The sequence below is a fragment of the Colletotrichum phormii genome (genome assembly GCF_030913505.1).
Source record: "Colletotrichum phormii strain CBS 102054 chromosome Unknown BDP81scaffold_43, whole genome shotgun sequence".
Taxonomy (NCBI): Eukaryota; Fungi; Ascomycota; class Sordariomycetes; order Glomerellales; family Glomerellaceae; genus Colletotrichum; species Colletotrichum phormii.
Genome location: NW_026851485.1, coordinates 215,227 through 232,604, shown reverse-complemented (window position 1 = coordinate 232,604; position 17,378 = coordinate 215,227). Strand labels below are relative to the sequence as shown.

The 17,378-nt window shown below is 54.2% G+C and overlaps 6 protein-coding genes across 6 annotated transcripts; 3 read left to right on the top strand and 3 right to left on the bottom strand.

The window, feature by feature from the left end:
* The first annotated feature begins 1,758 nt into the window (after window positions 1-1,758).
* BDP81DRAFT_171707 (uncharacterized protein) lies at window positions 1,759-2,194 on the top strand. The gene has a single exon (XM_060582169.1). The coding sequence runs from the start codon at window positions 1,850-1,852 to the stop codon at window positions 2,066-2,068; it is 219 nt and encodes a 72-aa protein (XP_060437849.1). The 5' UTR covers window positions 1,759-1,849; the 3' UTR covers window positions 2,069-2,194.
* On the bottom strand, window positions 2,099-3,583 carry BDP81DRAFT_171679 (acetoin reductase). The gene is made up of 4 exons (XM_060582168.1): window positions 3,427-3,583; window positions 3,035-3,283; window positions 2,749-2,923; window positions 2,099-2,686 (listed from the first exon to the last, which is right to left on the bottom strand). The coding sequence occupies exons 1-4, from the start codon at window positions 3,468-3,470 to the stop codon at window positions 2,321-2,323; spliced, it is 834 nt and encodes a 277-aa protein (XP_060437848.1). The 5' UTR covers window positions 3,471-3,583; the 3' UTR covers window positions 2,099-2,320.
* Window positions 3,584-4,150: 567 nt separating this feature from the next.
* BDP81DRAFT_442899 (uncharacterized protein) lies at window positions 4,151-5,526 on the top strand. The gene has a single exon (XM_060591698.1). It carries the CDS (start codon window positions 4,576-4,578, stop codon window positions 5,182-5,184), a length of 609 nt encoding a protein of 202 aa, XP_060437847.1. The 5' UTR covers window positions 4,151-4,575; the 3' UTR covers window positions 5,185-5,526.
* Window positions 5,527-5,599: 73 nt separating this feature from the next.
* BDP81DRAFT_362031 (bax inhibitor family protein) lies at window positions 5,600-7,015 on the bottom strand. The gene is made up of 2 exons (XM_060586436.1): window positions 6,347-7,015; window positions 5,600-6,288 (listed from the first exon to the last, which is right to left on the bottom strand). The coding sequence occupies exons 1-2, from the start codon at window positions 6,871-6,873 to the stop codon at window positions 5,802-5,804; spliced, it is 1,014 nt and encodes a 337-aa protein (XP_060437846.1). The 5' UTR covers window positions 6,874-7,015; the 3' UTR covers window positions 5,600-5,801.
* Window positions 7,016-9,864: 2,849 nt separating this feature from the next.
* Window positions 9,865-10,471, top strand: BDP81DRAFT_455911 (uncharacterized protein; the record flags this gene model as incomplete). Its single annotated transcript, XM_060593112.1, has 2 exons — window positions 9,865-10,148; window positions 10,213-10,471. The coding sequence occupies 2 exons, from the start codon at window positions 9,865-9,867 to the stop codon at window positions 10,469-10,471; spliced, it is 543 nt and encodes a 180-aa protein (XP_060437845.1).
* Window positions 10,472-13,133: 2,662 nt separating this feature from the next.
* Window positions 13,134-14,744, bottom strand: BDP81DRAFT_171631 (uncharacterized protein). The gene is made up of 2 exons (XM_060582167.1): window positions 14,314-14,744; window positions 13,134-14,198 (listed from the first exon to the last, which is right to left on the bottom strand). Exons 1-2 carry the CDS (start codon window positions 14,558-14,560, stop codon window positions 13,525-13,527), a joined length of 921 nt encoding a protein of 306 aa, XP_060437844.1. The 5' UTR covers window positions 14,561-14,744; the 3' UTR covers window positions 13,134-13,524.
* Between the last annotated feature and the right edge of the window lie 2,634 nt (window positions 14,745-17,378).

Sequence of the window (17,378 nt, the reverse complement as noted above, 5' to 3'; positions counted from 1 at the left end):
AAAATGACTAGGCGTATCACTGTCAGTCATAAAATGACTCGACCTATACTATGACTACTACCCCATACAGAAATTGAAATCAAGTCTTTTTTACCCCCAAATAAGTTCTTTCTGTGACATGCAAATGGTGATATGAGTCCTTTAATCTACATGACTAGAGTTAGCCGAGTCTCTCGTTTGCGGAATCAGTCGTTCCCGAGAAAACGCCTTGAACTCTGCCAAGTGGTTGGCTTGGTAATTGCGATTGACTTCCACCTTCCTTCAGCCTCGCACGTTTCTTCAGCCACGCATAACAAACACCCTGTTGTCGAAGAGCCCGGTATATGACGGACTCGTCGGCTGATCGACCAGTGGAAAGGTGAAGTTACATCCGAGTATCTTGCGAAAGGGCAAGGCACCCCAATGAAACTCCTGTCTTTCATGTAAGTGACTGGAATCGTCATACCACCCTGACATGTCGACGGCCCGGCCATCCGCTCTCCACGAGCATGACCTGAAGTCTGGTACTTTCTCTTGGCCATGAGCAGGGTCGCAGTACCCATTCAGCAAGTAATTCTTCCTGCGAACCTACATACTAAGGTAGGCAAGGTCATATGATGTTCCGAGCTCACAACTAAACCAAAGTCCCTAGTGCGCCTTCCTATTGAAGCCGAGATACCTCATGCAGTGAGGCTTGAGACCCCTGTTCAACTCGCCTTACCCTCAGTCTCGCATGCGTACGGCGTGGCCAACTCTCACCAAAGTCTCTTTCGCCTACACTCAGTCAGCAACAGGGTTGATGTGACCGCAAGCCACCGAGTAAGCCCGCTGCAGATGCCAGAACGCCGTCCGCCCGGCAGACCGAACGTTCTGAATAGCATCAGGTCACTCTTGGAGTCTCAGACCTTGACATTGAGCGACAATCTCGCTCGTGGCTGCGTCAGCCCGCGCCGCACAGCCAGCCGGCCGAGAGGCACTTGCTTCTCGCCAACGTTCCCTCCATGAGAAAAGCCCTCATGTTTGTGATATTTCCATTTGTGATCACTTGTAGTCCCGTCAAGACGACCGAGTTCAAATTTAAAAGCCTCATCAAGTACCTCAATCCACCACTCAAGCACACTACTCATCCTCTCATCTATCTCACAAAGCCCCCTCCCACAATGCGCATCTCAACCCTCGCCCTCGCCGCAGCAGCAACCCGAACCGCTCTCGCAGCCCCAACTACCTCCCCCGTCCCCGAATTACTCTTCCCCAATCGTTATCATCTGATCCCTCCTCGAAACCCACGAAGTCCTCGACCTAGGCAACGACGTCAAAGCCCTCGAGGCCGAAATCGCCTGCCCCAACTCCGCCCACCGCGCCAAACGTGCCCTAGAGCGCAACAAACGCGCCCCCAACTACTGCGACGCCTCGACTTTCAACAACGAGTCCCCCGGCGGGTCCCCCAAGGTCTCGGACTGTGCTGTCATCCGCGACACGGGTACCGCCACGTTGGGTACTTTGTCTCTGGGCCGTGCTGGCTTCCCGGCTCGGGACCGCCGCAGGGCTCGAATTGCTATAATTCGTGGATGTGGTATGGGACGTGTATCTTTGGGGCCAACTCCGATGATACTGGGTGCACTGGTGAAGAGGATATTGGAGATCGTGAGTTTGAACTCCCTATGCCGGTAAGAGGATGTGTTGGCTAACTTGGATGAACAGTCGTGAGAGGCAGTATCAACAAGTTTCAGTGGAATGGCCTTGTCGGCGCTGAAGGAACGGCAATCTGCGTGTGGGGTGGGTATCCAAACGACAAGAGAGTTATTCTTACCATCTGACACACCTGAGACTATTGTTTCTAGATTTCTGTGAGTAGGGTTGTCACCAGATTATGGAGGTGATGCCTGGGTATTTACGATTTGAACCAACGAGGATCCTTTCAACAATTGTCCTAGGCTTCGAGGGACAACAACAGTGTTCAAGCTTTGTTTATCATTTAAGCTCCAAAGAGGATAAGGTGCCAGCATGCCAAGCTGAAAAGTATCGAGATACACAACGAAGACTCCTCAATCATTCCACGCTTAATGATGATTATGAGAAGGTACCTTAGTTCGTCCAAAGGATTGGCGACTAGTCATCCCGAACATCGATGAGAGCTCGTGTTTAAAGCGGGACATCCTCACAGTGCGCAGTCTTTAAGTCAGGATAGCTCCCTCAATCGGCCCCCTTTCACCCGACACTTGTGGCACAGCTCACGATGGCCTGATCAACCCGAACACCGAGATACCAATCCCTTTCACTCATCATGCGATATCCAAACAATGACATACATTCCAAGGCACGGGCACTCACTACCTCCCCATCAAGTGTAAATAATCCCCCCATCCACAATCTGCGTCTGCCCCGTAACATGATCACTATCCGGCCCCGCCAAAAAGCTCACCAACTTGGCCACATCCTCCGGCACGCTCGTCCTCTTCTGCGCAATCAACTCATTCGTGCACTTCTTAATCGTGTCCCCCTTCTTCGCGCCCGTCTTCTCGCCTAGCTTCTCGTCAATCAAATCCCACATGGCTGTGCCGACGATACCCGGAGCGTAGGCGTTGACGGTGATGTTGTGCTCGGCGTATTCCATGGCCGAGGCCTGCGTGAGGCCGCGGACGGCCCATTTGGAGGCGGAGTAGTGTGAGAGAAGGGCGAAGGGTTTGAAGCCTACTATGGAGGAGCACTGGGGTGGAAATGTCAGTTGAATGTGCTGTGATTTCTGAGGTGGAGGGATAGGGGGCTCACGCCGATGATCTTGCCGGGAGTTTCGGGTTTGCAGTTGCCCTGCTTGATGAGTTGTTTCGCGGCAGCCTGGTAGCAGTTCTGCACGCCAAAGACGTTGACGCGGAACATGTTTTCGAATTCCTCCTCTGTGATGTCGAGAAGCGGCTTCACCTGGGCGATACCAGCATTCGCGATCCTTTCTCATGTTAGCATCCATTGGCTCCGCAGTTCAATAAACCTGACACCTCTCTCATCTCATCGGAGATTCCCCCGAGAACGAGACGGAGCGAACGAAAAAAAGGCTTACATGGTATTCAACGGCCCTAGCTCGCCAACAGTCTTGTCAATCATGGCCTGCACCTCACCCAGCTTCCTCACGTCGGCGGTAGCGACGACGGAGCGACGACCGAGGTCGCGGATCTGCTTTGCGACTTCGTGGGAGCCGGCCTCGTTGGTGGCGATGTCGTTTATGCAGACGTCGTAGCCGTCGCGGGCGATGCGGAGGGCAATGGCGCGGCCTATGCCCCGTGAGGAGCCCGTCACGATGGCGACGCGGCTGTGAAACGTGTTAGTGAGACGGCGATGAGACTTATTTCAAAAGGCATCGGATATTGTGGTCAACGAATTGGCGAATCAAGTACACGGATGAGTGTATCCGGGGATGTAAGGTATCATTGTGTGAGAGAGAGGATGACGGACCTGGCTTGAGCCGCAGCTCTGGTTGCTCCCGCGAGTCCGCTCATGTCTACTTCAAGTATAGGTGGCTGCTTGAATAAGTTGAAGATTCAGATTAGATGAGATAATGGCCGAATGAACACACAAAACGATACAATTCAAGCTCAATAAAAGTGTCTTCCCCCTCCCTTAAGAACAAGACCGAAAGCCATTGACCCCAACGTCGAACGAGCAAGACCCCGCAGCAAACAGCTCACAACGCGGGGTCATCAAGGCCGAGAAAGCTCCTCACACTTAATCCAAAGTCTCCAACGAAGCCGGAAATCTGTAACGATCCCTACGTCCGGCGTGAGAAGGATTCCCAAGCCAAGCACTAACACACGTGGAAAGGCGGAAACGGCAGTGTCACAGTCTAAACCTTGAGCAATTGGTACTGTCTTGACGGTGGACCTGTACGTAGGCGGGGCACACACAGCTCCCATCTGCAGGGCTGCAGGCGGCAGCTCCCCCGGACACCGATGCTCCTCGGATTTGGAAGCTTACCTAATACCCTCTACATTGGACCCAAAGACCCGTGACCCGGCACTGTGAAAAGCGGGTCCATGTCATTGGAAAAGTATCTCCGAGCCGGCCGTCCCCGATTTGTCATGCACTCCACGTTTTACGCCCCGAGCCACCAGCTCAGGTCCCTGGCCAAGTGGTGACTCTGACACTTTTTTTCTTTTTCTTTTCCTAGGTGAGCAGTGCTAGAGACCCCGGGAGAGCTCCAGCGCAGGCGTGGCGACGACGGGATCCGACGGTTTGGAATCTGGCTGACGCAGGTGGCAGTGTACCTTGCTTTATATTCACTTTTAGAATTGAATCCAAATCTCAATTCCTATTCCATTCAAACCTCACGTTGTAGAGTAATCAAATCTTTGGAATCATCACTGATCAGATTGCATAACAGACCTCCGAAACATCCCATCTAATCACCTTCCCATTACAACCAGCCCAGTGCACCAAGAAAACCACCACCCCTCGCAATACCGCCCAAAAATCACGATTACCCCCAAACGCAAACCCCACCAAAAGCTCCAGCAGCTGCCCCTCCTCACCCTCGCCGCCCTCGGCCTATTTCTCATCCTCCTCTTCACCATCGCAACCTCCCTCCCACAACACCACCCCCAAACAATGATCTCGTCCCTCCTCACCCGCCTAACCCGCCCCTTCACAACCACAACAACAATGTCCCTCACACCCCCCGCCCCAACCCCTCTCCCCGAAGGCGCCCAAAAAGCCACCATCGCAGCAGGCTGCTTCTGGGGCGTAGAACACCTCTACCGCAAAACCTTTGCCAACAAGGGCCTACTCGACGCCCGCGTCGGCTACATCGGCGGCGACCTCACCAACCCGACCTACCGCGCCGTCTGCGGCGGCGACACGGGCCACGCCGAGGCCCTGCAGGTCGTCTTCCGCCCAGAGGAAGTGAGCTACCGCCAGCTCCTCGAGTTCTTTTACAGGATGCACGATCCGACGACGATGAATCGCCAGGGCCCGGATACGGGACCGCAATACAGGAGTGCGATCTTTTATCATGATGAGGAGCAGGAGAAGGTTGCGAAGGAGGTGACTAGGTTGGCGAATGAGCAGTGGTATAAGGGGGGGATTAAGACGCAGGTTGCGCCGGCGGGGGTGTGGTGGGATGCGGAGGCGTATCATCAGGCGTATTTGGATAAGAACCCGAGTGGGTATGAATGTCCTAGTCACTTTCTGAGGACGTTTCCTCCGCTTGAGGGATGACTCTCTGATGGTGAGGATGGGAAATAGGAAGAAGGGGAGTCGGGATGGAGGGGATAAGGGGGTGAAGAGAGGGAGTAGGATGTAACGATATGGAAGGTTTCCTTTTCATCTTGGGGACATTACAATGATGGATGGGACGTGTCGGGGTGGTATGGGGTTCTTCTATCACGCATGTAGAGACCTGCTCCGAGGCAACGAATAGCGCTCAACCGCTTTGATTTTTAAAACCGTGTGCCACAACGATTGTGATCTTGTGATATCTGGCTTCACGATCAGGCTTGGAGGAGGCAAGTAGCAGTTGCAACGTCTAATTCAATCAAAGTGGTGATGTGGTGATGTGGCGAAGTGCTTCCCTATTCAAGTGTGTGAATAAATCAGCTTGTCAGAGCACAGCCGTATGATGGCACATGGAGTTGACCGAATTTATGAATTTTATTTATTCAGGTATTGTACAACAAAAAAACCAACTCCGAGCCCGTGGGCGTCTTTGGAGTCGTATCATGAGAGGGGTTCTCGAGCCTCTGTTTTCTGCCCGCCGTGGGGTGTATATACACCGTCCCACCGGCGGGATCCCATTATCCTATCCTCCACGAATGCCATACTCCCCCTCGACTAGCCTACTTCCTGCGGTTCTGCTGCATCGTCAGAATCTGCACCATGCGGACAAAGATGTTGATAAAGTCAAGCTCAAGCGCAATGCTCTCGTTGACAGCATCCTTGCGAATGACACCGCGCTCAGCAAGACGAGCGTGGTGCAGGATCTTCTGGACGTCGTAGAGGGTGAAGCCGCCAAAGACGGCGAGACCTCCGTACAGGGAGATGCTCTCGGTCAGGGCGAGGGTGCGGACGGCGGTGACGGGGAGCAGCATGGGCGCGAAGCTGGAGGCGACAACGACGCCGAGGCCGGCGAGGAGGGGTCCGCCGATGTAGAGGTACTTGTCCTGCTTGGCGGTGGCACCGACGATGGAAAGGGAACCCATCATGGCGACGGTGTAGAGACCTGCGCGGGCGAGGAGGGCGCCGGGGACCATTGTAAGGAGGGGAGCGATCATAGCGGCCTGGGTTGCGTTGAAGGCGGCCCACATGGCGTACTTGGGGATGTAGCTAGTTGATTTGTTAGTTTTTGCTTCTTGAACTTCTCGGGTAGAGTGTTCGAACTTACTTATCAGGAGAGATGGCACGGGTACCATACATGGTACCGAAGCTGAGAGCCAGACCACCGATACCCACGACCCAGGGGTTCGTCACCATCAACCTGTAGACAAATCCAGACTGAATCATCTGGCGCGCGCTGAGGGCAATAATACCCACGCCCAGACCGGTGTGGAGGAAGGTATCGTTGAGGTACTCGCGCTCGTAGACGGGCATGCCGCCATCATCACGGGTCTCACGGTTGAAGACGACGTTGATGGCGACGAGGGTACCGCCAAAGATGGCGCCGCCGACCAACAGCTTGCGGAGAGGGCTCGCCTGGCCCTGGACACCGGGTGCGGCTTGCTGCATGTAGGTTCTCGAGGAGCCGCGGAGGAGGGCATTACGGGCTGCGGTCGCGACGGAGGCGGTCGGTCTTGACTTCGACGAGGCCTGGTGGAAGGCTCTGGTTGCTGTCGTGCGGAAGGGTTGGGCTAGTTGCGGGAGACGCTGCGCCAGGCGCGCGGGCCCTTGGCGGAGTGGAATGCTGAATGACATCGTTTGTCGTGTCGATTCGTGTGCGAATGTGTATTGGGGTGTATTTGGGATTGGAAGGGAGAAGCAAAAGGGATGTGGTCGTTGACGAGGTTTAAAGGCCTGCGTAGAGGAGTTCGCGGGAGGCAATGACGAATGACGTTCCCGATTCTGGCGGACTCTCGGGGCCGGAATTTGCCTGAGGTGCTTTCCTTCCGCATGGGTTTGGCTGAGGCAGCTGCTTAGCTAACTTTTTTTAGGGTCATGTGAGTGGCTGGGGAGAAGCTGGTGGAAATTCCCGTACCTTCTCTGCGCTGCCGTCCGCCTTAACCCCGATCCATCCGGGCGGACATTGGAGTTTGGCGACCAGCTGGCTCCAGATGGCAGTAAGCTTCCCTCCCGCTGGCGGCGGTAGCACTCCCTATTCCCTCGGCTTCTCCTCCGATCATCAATGCAGCTGAAGCTCTCGTCTGCCGGCCTGGTCCGCTGCCGTTGGTCGCATGCCTCCTTGGAGGCATCCAGAATTAGCAACTCTGGATTCAGACAGGAGGGTGTGCATCCGCTGTCACACAAAGTCAGGACTGTCAATAAACCTCCGTATTCCCGAATCTCTCGAGTTGCTCGCCAGCAAAGCAAGCAGCTATAGCGCGATGGTGCTTAAGAGATGACTGAGTTCTCATCCTCTCATCACGAAAGCATTGAGAAACACTCATCCTCTCTCATGCCCCTTCCTCGTCAACATCCCAGCATCTGTACTCAGACGTAAGTTTCTTACCGTCTTGAGACTCGAAAGCCCCAGGACAGCTAGCAAAATAGCCTCCATCTACCGTGCAGTAGCCTCCCTTTACCCCGCCGTGCTTGGCCAATCTCTCAACACCACCTGAATCACCACCGTTACATGGGCGCATGTCTCTCCCGTCTAAGGATCTTAGGATGCCGGCTTAATTAGGTACTAGAGAACACAGACCGCCCCAAGCCACCCATCATTCGAATTAGCCAAACTCACTGTTCGTACCACAGTAAAACTTCGATAAGGACTGGCTTTGATGATTGACACCTCCAACGGTTATCCGGCAGAAATCCCAAGCCCAGACAATCCAGCCAGGGCCAGCCACATGCCGCAGTTGCCGTCAAATCCCCCTCACTAGGACGTAAAACCTACTTGGCGCAATCACCTCCATTCGCGCCGCCAACCCTTCATCCGAAGCCTACTGTGTCTCTTTCGCGACCTCATTGCGTGTTCGTACTCATTTCGGGAAGTCTGCACGCCTCTGTCTTACTTCACCCAGGTACTTCGGACGAGTCACGATGTCTCGCAGGATTGTGCCGAATGGCGCAATGCTTTGGCCCGTTGATTAAGCTGTTCTCACTCAGGGTCATGGATGATGGGCCTGAATCCAGCAATTGACTTCCCTTCAATACAACACCATGTCTATTTGACTAATCACGCCGACGAAACACCAACATCATTTCACCGCATCAACTCCCAAACACCTCACTGTAAAGGATCATTTTACAGTCCTCCTTTCCCATGGATCCGCCCACAACAGAATCACCAAACCAACACGGGCGGCTAGGTGCATACCTACTCCGTACATCGCGCATCAAAGGAGCAGCAAAGAAAATACGTGTAAAATCATGCATGAATTTTGGGGGTCGCGATCGCAAGCATTAGCGCGCTGCCCCCCCTTCTCGCCCCTTAAGCTACTGGTCCTTACTGGCACCATTCCAAGTCTTAGTATAGATTCCGTTTGCTTAATGAATCCGTCCGGACAGTCCCAACATCCACTTCTCTCCTGCGTGTCTCCCCATCTTCCCGCCAACCTTCCGCGCACGGGTGTTCCAGCGTCAAACAAACGATGAAGGGGGGGCTTGTCTACCTACCTACCCGTGGTAGCACCGCACGCTCGTACCAGGTGTCGTCTCGTCTCTCCCTCTCTCTCTCTTCCATTTTTTACACAGTAAAAAGTGCCTTCCACTCTCCTTGATCTCGTATGACGATGCGCGATGCTGAGTGTCGAAGACTCGCGAACTAGACTGCTGCTTCGGATGTTTGTAACATCCCTCGTCCGCCCCTCCCATCCTCTCCTCTCCGTGCTCCCCATCCTCCACCGCCCTCCGCCCCCAACTCCGAGGTTCCAACACGCGCACACGAAGCTGAACGTGCTGAAAACTCCCGAATCCTTGTCTTTTGTTCCTCTATTACGGAGTACTACGATCCTATGACCCTGTAACCCCCCCCCCCCCCCCCCCCATCTCCATTGATTGTCCTTTCGCGCCGGGTACTACCTAACAAGCGTGCATAGTCAACGGCCAACTTCCCGATTCGGGTGGGCGGTAATAGTGTTGGAACTTGGGGCAAAGCAACCAACAATCCAATACTTTCAAGCTTCATTACTAGAAATCCTTGGAAAGTGATGCTACGAGTCCTTGACAGTCAGGGGGTCACTTTTCTTTCGCGTTACTTAATAGTCTCTATTTCCTCCCCCCTCTCTTTCGATTCCTCTCACAAATACCCGTCCCATCCGTACCTAGCCTCTTTCCAACCAAGCCACCTGCGTCGGTTCACTCAAAACGCCTTTTGTTCTCTCTTCCACTATCCTTTGTCTAACCAACTCGCGCCAAACTTGCGTCCCGTTTCAGTTTCACGCTTCGGTGTGGCTTGTCCTTTACTTGACAATTACCTCTAGTTGTCCCGCCTAACCAGCCTCGTGATTCAAATTCAACAAACGGTCGCTTCTGCGCTAAGACTACTCGCCTCGGCCTTATTTTCTCGTCCCCGCCAAATTCTCACTTTTGGCTTATAAAGTACGACGGTTCCCCGACTCGTATACACACTCACGATCGAGAATCCGCAGTACTGTTAATTCTGTCATCCAATCTTTCACGAGGAATAAGTTTAACAGAGCTTGGCGAAGATTTCGAGATTTGGAGCAAAGTCATTCATTCACTCAACTCATTCATCTCCTTCTTGCAACTTTTCAGCTTCTACATTCATCCCCACCCACCGCCAAGATGAGACTCTCCGCCGCCCTCTCCGTCGCAATCCTCGCCTCAACAGCTTGCGCCGCACCAGTCGACACTGAACAACACCCCCTGAAGTTCCCCTCAGTTGTCTCAAAAGCCCCCACTGTCGCGGCTGGCACAGTAGCACCCTCAGCAGCCACATCGGAATCTAGCAGCAACGGCAACACAACCCCGGCGTCCAACATCATCGCATCCGCTTGGAAACAAATCTTTGGCGATAAGGAAGGAGAGGAGGATCCGAACCTCGGGAGGGCGTGCTTCTGCGCCAATGGGTCGATTTGCTGCAATACCTCGGAGGGTCTTGACTGTACACAAGGCTTGTGCGGATTGTAAGAGGAAAAGCAACCGGAAATCCCAGATGAGGCGAGCATCGGAATGGTGGCACTCCACTCGCCCCGTCCCCGGCAAGCAAGGGGACCCGCTATGTCCCGACGGCAGACCGGGGTGGATCCCGTATCGTGACCCACCCCTCCCCGATCCGGAATACTCCATGCCCGGACGAGTCCGTCGTAATGCCACCCTGCTCGAGAACAAGATCTGGGAAATACGAGATACAAGATACGACATCCTCGTCGCTTCTTCGACGTTCACCTAAGCTTTCGGCCCCCGACTCGATTACGGGCGGCCTATGCAGCGAAGATCTCCGCCGCACAAAGACGGACGATACCTCGGGCCGAATCGAGACCACCCTCGACGGCAACAACAGCTGCATAACACAAAAGCCTACGAGGATAAGCTCTCAAGCTTATTCGTAGCCGAACCCAGCACTGTTCCAACCATCGACAGCACCAAATTCCGTGCGGGCGTCGGAAATGTAGTCCCTACAAGCGCCGCGGCCTGCGCGTGTGCCGTGGATACTGGGTTCGAAACTAAGTCTTTGATGTAGAGGGGCAGACTGAAGGCTGGCCCCCTTGTCCATGGGATGCAAGGCGGCGCATAATGGAGCAGAGCCTCTCTGCCGTATGATACCGTGATTGAGACGGTACGCCGGGAGACCGCCCAGAGGGTCTAGTGGTCGAAAATCCCCAAATGAAGCTGGGCCAACAGTACCAACCGGCAGGATGCGGCGGCTATTCAACGTTATGTGTTTACCGTAAGAGCAAAAAAGAACGAGATTGTCACACCATGCCTTAATTAGTAATACCACTTTGGCTTTACCAGTCGCTCTAAGTCGATTTTCCCAGACCACCTTACTGTGCCGACAAAGAAGAATGGCCTCCAGGAAATCCATGTCAGTTATGATCGCCCGATGTTGACAGCGTAGCCTTCGCCTTGAGCTTGCCCTTGTCCATAGTCTTTTGCTACGTCTGATAGGAATATCAGCCACCCAGCCCATGTGTAGCCTGGCTGCCCGGGCAGTCAGCACCTGAGTAGTGGTAGGTAGTGTACCCAGGTTCCCAGTCCCAATTCTTTCGGCCTGCAGAAGCTTACTATCGTGATGGCCGAAGTGGGGTGCAGCGACTGAAGCTGAATTATTCTCAAATGCTCTTCACTTCAAGCCAGTCAACCAATGGCCAGGATCATGGAAGGATCCGAACTCTAGGCCTTGGGCTTGGTTCGAGAAGCGGACCGGAGCCGTGCATTGTTTCAAGACGATCACAGGTGTCCGGAAAGGCCTTTTTGTCGGTTGGGGTGGGCTCGGGCCACGAAGCAGGGACCATTGAACGAATCGTGGGATCTTGAAGGCAAGGGACATGTAACCGTATCGTTCTGAGGATGGCTGAAGGCCATCTTCATGTGGGAGTAAGCACGTGAAGATCCGACACATTTTCTTCCTCCTCCCTCCGATGGCTCTTGGTCGAAGCTTGCTCTGTCGACAACTTGGCTTGGTGTAGCGTTGGACACTAGATGGCCCCGAATCTTGAAGCTGGTGGTCGGTCTCCCACGAGGTGAATATCAAGGTCCTAGAAGCCCCTAAACCATAAGGACTCAAGCTATCAATAGTGCTTGGCACGTTATAGGAAACAAGAGCGATACGATGTGTGTAGAGCAGCGCGACCCTGGCTACTTGGACAAAGAATAAGCCTGGGGAACATGCCCTGAACACCGTGCGACGTGATCGAGCAATCGTTGACAAGTGGAAACACGTGGTATGCAAGATGTCGGATTTGTCAAGGCGTTGAAGGTTGCAAAGGCTGGGCCACGCGTGCGCAGCATCTGCAATGGTCTGCGACTCATCGGACTGCGGACCCTAGCTAGTGACCGAGTGTGGCCAGTCATGTCAGTCGCGGTGGAGCGTGTATACACGAAAAGTTAACCGTATGTTCATGCGCGCATTGACCTGCAGCTTGAGGTCATACCTGTCATCGTGGGGATGGTCGCCGATGATGTTGAATCAGATAGTCCTAGTCCCATGGGCCCGAAGCATAGGAAAAAAGGCGTTTCAGGATACAGAAGTCTAAGCAATGGCTCTCTGTAGGTCAGCGGGACCGGATATCGGGAAGCGAGCCGACGATTGGGATGGGAAAGTAGCACGAGGCGAATTACTCGCGGGTTTAAGTTCGTCCTCTTCTTTGTTGCGTGGCCCATGACGCCGCGTGGATGGTGTGCGCCGAAAGTTGAGCCGAAAAAGAAGTTGGGGACGTCGGAACGAATGAAAGCTTGGGAAATGTCTTCTTGCATCGGGCACCGAAGCAACGATGCAGTGAAACACTGGCAAGATTGCAGAACAATGTGACGGAGATGGAGACGGGACGACGGAGTCGAGGTTGGATGTGTGCACATCATGGACCATCCATGGCCCTGGCTGACGGAGTTGGAGAGGAGTGAAAATCTTATTCGTGAAGAAGAATGCCACATGCTTCTTTCTAGTATGCAGGTGGGGAGCAATGAGCAAGACGCGGAGACGTCGTTGGGAGAAGAAGAAGAAAAATGGCGAGGATAAGAAATCAATGACGGGAAGACGGGCAAATGGACCCTTCAATGTTGCATGTCACCATGTGTAGATAATTCCATGGATCTCCCGCAGGCAGGTGCAGATCTGGCGGGGTGAGAAAACAAAGGAAGCAAGGAAGGAGGATCCACTTCGTGAAAGAGACAAGATGTGAAGATACTCCGTACCTTCCCCAAGTTGAACAGGTATCTCGAGCCTGCCTTGACTTGCCTCGAAGTCTGAGGCCCCTTCCATACCCAAGTTCCATTGAGAGCAGTTGAAGGAGGCGCAGAGGATGTTGTCGAGGAAGGCACCTTCCCACTACTTTCCTCCTCAGGAAAGCGGCTTAGTCACCATCAAGTGAAATAGTGAGGCGACCAGCCAAAGCGCTGTCAGGCACCTCCTGCTGCCACACCCCAGATCTCAGGCACCTTCAACATCCTTCCAACAACCTCCCAGATTGGAGTCAACCTCCATGACAATTACCAGCCAGGCCAAGAATCCATCTCGAGTCACTCTTCCACTCTTCACGCGCCCTGGATTTGATGCTGGATCGTTCGACAAACTCTCGCAGCTAAGATACGCTGGGCAGACACGATAAACATACCGGGGCCAGAGCTCATGTCTGGAGCGCGCGGCGCGAAATCCCCGCGTTCATCGCCCTCCACCAATCCAACCTTTGGCAGGCTTCTAGCCGTCTTCCATGAGTCTTCCACGCATCGATCCCCTTCCGTTGGAAAACGCCTTGACCATCATCCCCCCAAGCTTCCTGGCCTTCACCCATCGCCGACATGGTTGACCTGGTGCATCCTCTCCTCCAGCCGTTGTGGACTGCTACCCCTCCGAAGACCGTTGCGTGCACCGTGCGCGCCATTTCGGGTCCGATGAGCCAGGGGGGTCCCGGGCTGCAAGTTTGAGACACGCGGTGAGATGGCGGTCCACCCACACTCGCCTTTCTGTCCTAGGCTGAACCGACTTGGGGATAACGACGAGATCAAGTTGTGTCCAAGACTCTCGCAGTCCCAGGTCAATTGCTGGAAGTGGAGGATGGACCTGCGGCGAAACGGACGGCGGCCGTATGCCTTTCGGTCGTTTTCGCTCCTCGCTGCTGCGGCCTGCACGCGCCTCGCCTTCATCTTTTCTATTTTGTGCCTTTCGACAAAAGTCCGCGTCCATGGCACTCTACCCGGCCTCGCTCCATCTTCACGCACCCGCTGTTCACGCTGTTGCCTTCGCAGCCTTTGCCGTCCTCGTCCTACGGTCATTCTTGTCTCAATCTCCGATTCCAAGCTTAGTTTGCCATACTCTTCGTACAAGCTTGAAAAAGAATCACTGGCCTCTCTTCTCGACTCGACACTAGCGCACATGCTGCTTCTCGTTTGTTTGTTGAGTTTACCTCGAGGCTTATGGAGCAAGGATGCGACATGCTTTGACAAACCGAGTGGTTGGGCTGCCGTGTCCGTGTGAGCTTCTAGAATGTCTCTCTGACCGCCTCGCATCGCATCAGATTGAAAGCCTGGGAAACGAGTTCCAGAGCACGAGGGTGCGATGGGAAGCAGACGAACCTGTGGACATGAAGTCTAAGGTGATACATGCAACTGCCGTTAGCCCGAGGGGGGGAGTGGGTGTAGTAGAGTCAGAGGCAGAGGCAGAGGCAAAAAAGCAAATGCAAGAGAGAGAAGCCAGACCTGCCGAGGATAGAAGCCGGCATGGAAACGACGCCAGAAGCCTGAGAGAACAAAGGAATCCCAAAGCCCGCCCGGCAGCTGGCCGTTTGATTTCTGTCAAATTTTGATTTTTTGTTCTGGCCATGCCGCCATCCTCCTCTGGCCAATCTAGCGACGCCCCCTTCGGAAGAAACCAAGACCATTGAGCGGCTGCCCTGGATTTGTGCCCAAGGGGGCTAAGCAAGGTGCGTGCATCCGTTGCTCGCGCTACGCTACGCTACTCACTCTATTCCAATGCCTCAACGTCACACCGGTGACCGGAGCAGTGCGCAGATTCAGGTAGGTAGTACTATGTTGCTATCGCTATTGGAGCCAGCCCTAGCTAGGTAGCCTCATGTCTCGCTTTCGCGGCAGCCAATACTGACGTTGCCTGCCGGCTTATAGTTGCCTGCAGCAATTTCAGTAGGCAGTGCTCCCCTTATTCTTGGCCAAGAGGTGTTTGGTAGTTATGGCTCAAGTTGTTGTGGTGGTCGCGGTTAGTCGGTCTCTCTCCCAGTGTCTCTTGATTGTCTGCCCTTTGCTGACATCATCAAATAACTTAGCACGTTGTCAACCAAATGTTGTGTTGGCAGAGAAGCGTCACGACGGAGCATCCCGTATGTCTCTGTCTTTTGACTGTTTGTTTCCTCTGCTCAGGGCAAGACAAGGCACCGCAGGCGAAGGTCGCGAAAGCTGCAGTTTGTCTGTCGCACATCCAGGCTCCTCCCCCTTTACTTTAGCTTTGGCTCTCCTCCACTGCTGACGAGGTACCCAGGTCTTTACAGTGCGCCTAGGGAAACTGTAAAGTATGGTGCCCTACGCAGAGATATGGTAATGACTACGTATGTATGTCGACACAAACAACAGCTTGGGTGTGCCCGGCGGAGGGAACACAAGAAGCTTGGGACACGCCCAGGCACAGTAAGCTCCCGCTGTTTGTACCAGTGTTTTCCCGCCGACTTTTGATGACAGAGCCGGAGTTGATGGCTTGATGATCGTTCTGTCGTTGGACTCTTCGACTGCCCTCGCCTTAATAGCAACTATCATCGTATCGATGATTGTACGGAAACAGATGCCTCACCTCTAGCCTGTCGCGGCCGCCGCGGCCACACGACTACGCCCCCTTGAGCGCAGGCTGTTTAAGCTTTGGGGTCAGGTTGCGGCTTTGTCTCGTCACCCTGCCAGTGACATACTGTGCACCCCTGAATCGACTGCCCCATGGGTCCGTGTGCAGTAGATCGGTACCTGATGAGTACAAGCTTCGTGTCCAGTACCCCACCCTCTGAGCGTCATTGTGCGAGTGCTGGCACGCCGCAGTGCTAGCGATGGGAAAAAAGCTGTGTGTGCGGATACCAAGTGCCTGGTGTCTGAAGAGGGAGGTGGTGGCGGTGACCCTTGGAACTGTCATGGCTATGCTTGACGAGATTAGATGTCTTCCAGTCTGCTTGAAGCTTGAAGCTGAAAGGTTCCCCAATCGCCAGCAGTGGTATTGTGAACATGCGTCTTACTGGCTTCTATATGGCAGAAGGGGGAGTTGAAGACGTGGGCTCCCTGCTGGCTTGCTGGAAGAGATGTGCTAGGTTGAGGAAGAGACGAAGGTGTTTGGCCCGTCTCGTCTGGCTGTCCTGTCCGTGTTTGACCTTCCGGAACTCTCTCTGGTGTGTGCGAGTGTGTCCTCTCTCCCTCTCTGCTAGATCCTTGCGGCGCATTTGCACCAGCTCCCGCATCTGCGCATCTGCACATGTCCACCGCACAGTCGCTTACTTCTGGCTGTTGGTTGACGCAGTTTGGGTCTCTCTGGCACTCGCGCTCAGGTTGCGAGGAACGGAGGGGACGCAACGCAGCATCATCCATCTTCGTCTTTCTATCCGTACGTCTTCCAGGTTGCCATCCTTTACTTACTACCTTAACTCATATGTACCTAGTCATGTAATTGTATACCAGCAGACCAGGTAGACAAGACCTTGCCTTATGTAATCTTGGCAAAAGATGAAGTGAACAGCTGAGGAAGGTGCCATGGGTAGCCAGTTGAGAAGGAAAGAAAGAAACGACAAGGAAGGAACGAAGCAGCTAGTTTAGAACGACTCTTGCTCCTTCCCCACGTCCCACGTTTCCACAGTACGTCCGCGCCGTGCCATGGACGCCCACGCCCACGCCCAGGGCAGGGCACGCCCACCCGCCCACTTCAGTGCGACGTCCACGCCCACACCCGCCCACGCCGCCTCCACCCAGAGGAAGGTACCGTACGTACCGTACTCCGTACCAAATGGAAGGCACCAAAATACACCAAAAGGCAAGGTAATTACCTCCTTCCTTACGTACCGACATCTGCGCCCACGCTCACACGTCCCTCACGTCCCTTCCTGGAATCCTCGCACCCGTCCCGTCGCCCCAGTTCGGTCCCTTCCCAAACCTACGACCGCTTCTCTTTTCGTCCATCGCCGTTTCTCTTCCTCCCAGTCCCCCCCCCTCCACTCCCGCTTACCCTTTCCTGCAGCAGTCATCCTCCTATCCTCCTCTTCTGCTGGAGATCTCCTCATCGCAACCTCCAATCGTCCATCCCCTTGCCCGTTTGTTGGCCCAACTGATCTGCAATATTGCGACTGCGAATCATCCGCCTTCTTCGCTCGCCTACATCACTCTATCGCCTCCGATCCCGCCGCTGCGAACAACCCACCCCGGTACCTTCGTTTCCCACCGCCCTCGTAACTCATCTCGCCTTTGCCTACCCGCTCCTTGCGACCGGCCGAACCCCGCGTAAGGAGTCGTTTATTTCGGGTCGAGAGCAATTCCAATCAGCAATAGTTGTCTTTCTACCTTCACCGTGAAAGACTTGGTTAGTGCTCCATCGCCTACTGTCCGTCATGAAATCGCCAGCGGCCAAAAGTGACCGTGTGTTTCTCTCTCTGACTTGACTTCCACAG

Bases quoted from the DNA above. Each gene is read 5' to 3' on its own strand.
- BDP81DRAFT_442899 (XM_060591698.1), top strand. From the start codon at position 4,576: ATGATCTCGTCCCTCCTCACCCGCCTAACCCGCCCCTTCACAACCACA.
- BDP81DRAFT_171631 (XM_060582167.1), bottom strand. From the start codon at position 14,560: ATGGCCAGAACAAAAAATCAAAATTTGACAGAAATCAAACGGCCAGCT. The intron at 14,199-14,313 runs GTTCGTCTGCTT...CGGACACGGCAG, and splicing joins CTTAGACTTCATGTCCACAG to CCCAACCACTCGGTTTGTCA.
- BDP81DRAFT_171707 (XM_060582169.1), top strand. From the start codon at position 1,850: ATGGAGGTGATGCCTGGGTATTTACGATTTGAACCAACGAGGATCCTT.
- BDP81DRAFT_171679 (XM_060582168.1), bottom strand. From the start codon at position 3,470: ATGAGCGGACTCGCGGGAGCAACCAGAGCTGCGGCTCAAGCCAG. The intron at 3,284-3,426 runs GTCCGTCATCCT...CACGTTTCACAG, and splicing joins AGAGCTGCGGCTCAAGCCAG to CCGCGTCGCCATCGTGACGG. The intron at 2,687-2,748 runs GTGAGCCCCCTA...TTTCCACCCCAG, and splicing joins CTCCCGGCAAGATCATCGGC to TGCTCCTCCATAGTAGGCTT.
- BDP81DRAFT_362031 (XM_060586436.1), bottom strand. From the start codon at position 6,873: ATGTCATTCAGCATTCCACTCCGCCAAGGGCCCGCGCGCCTGGCGCAG. The intron at 6,289-6,346 runs GTAAGTTCGAAC...CAAATCAACTAG, and splicing joins CGTGCCATCTCTCCTGATAA to CTACATCCCCAAGTACGCCA.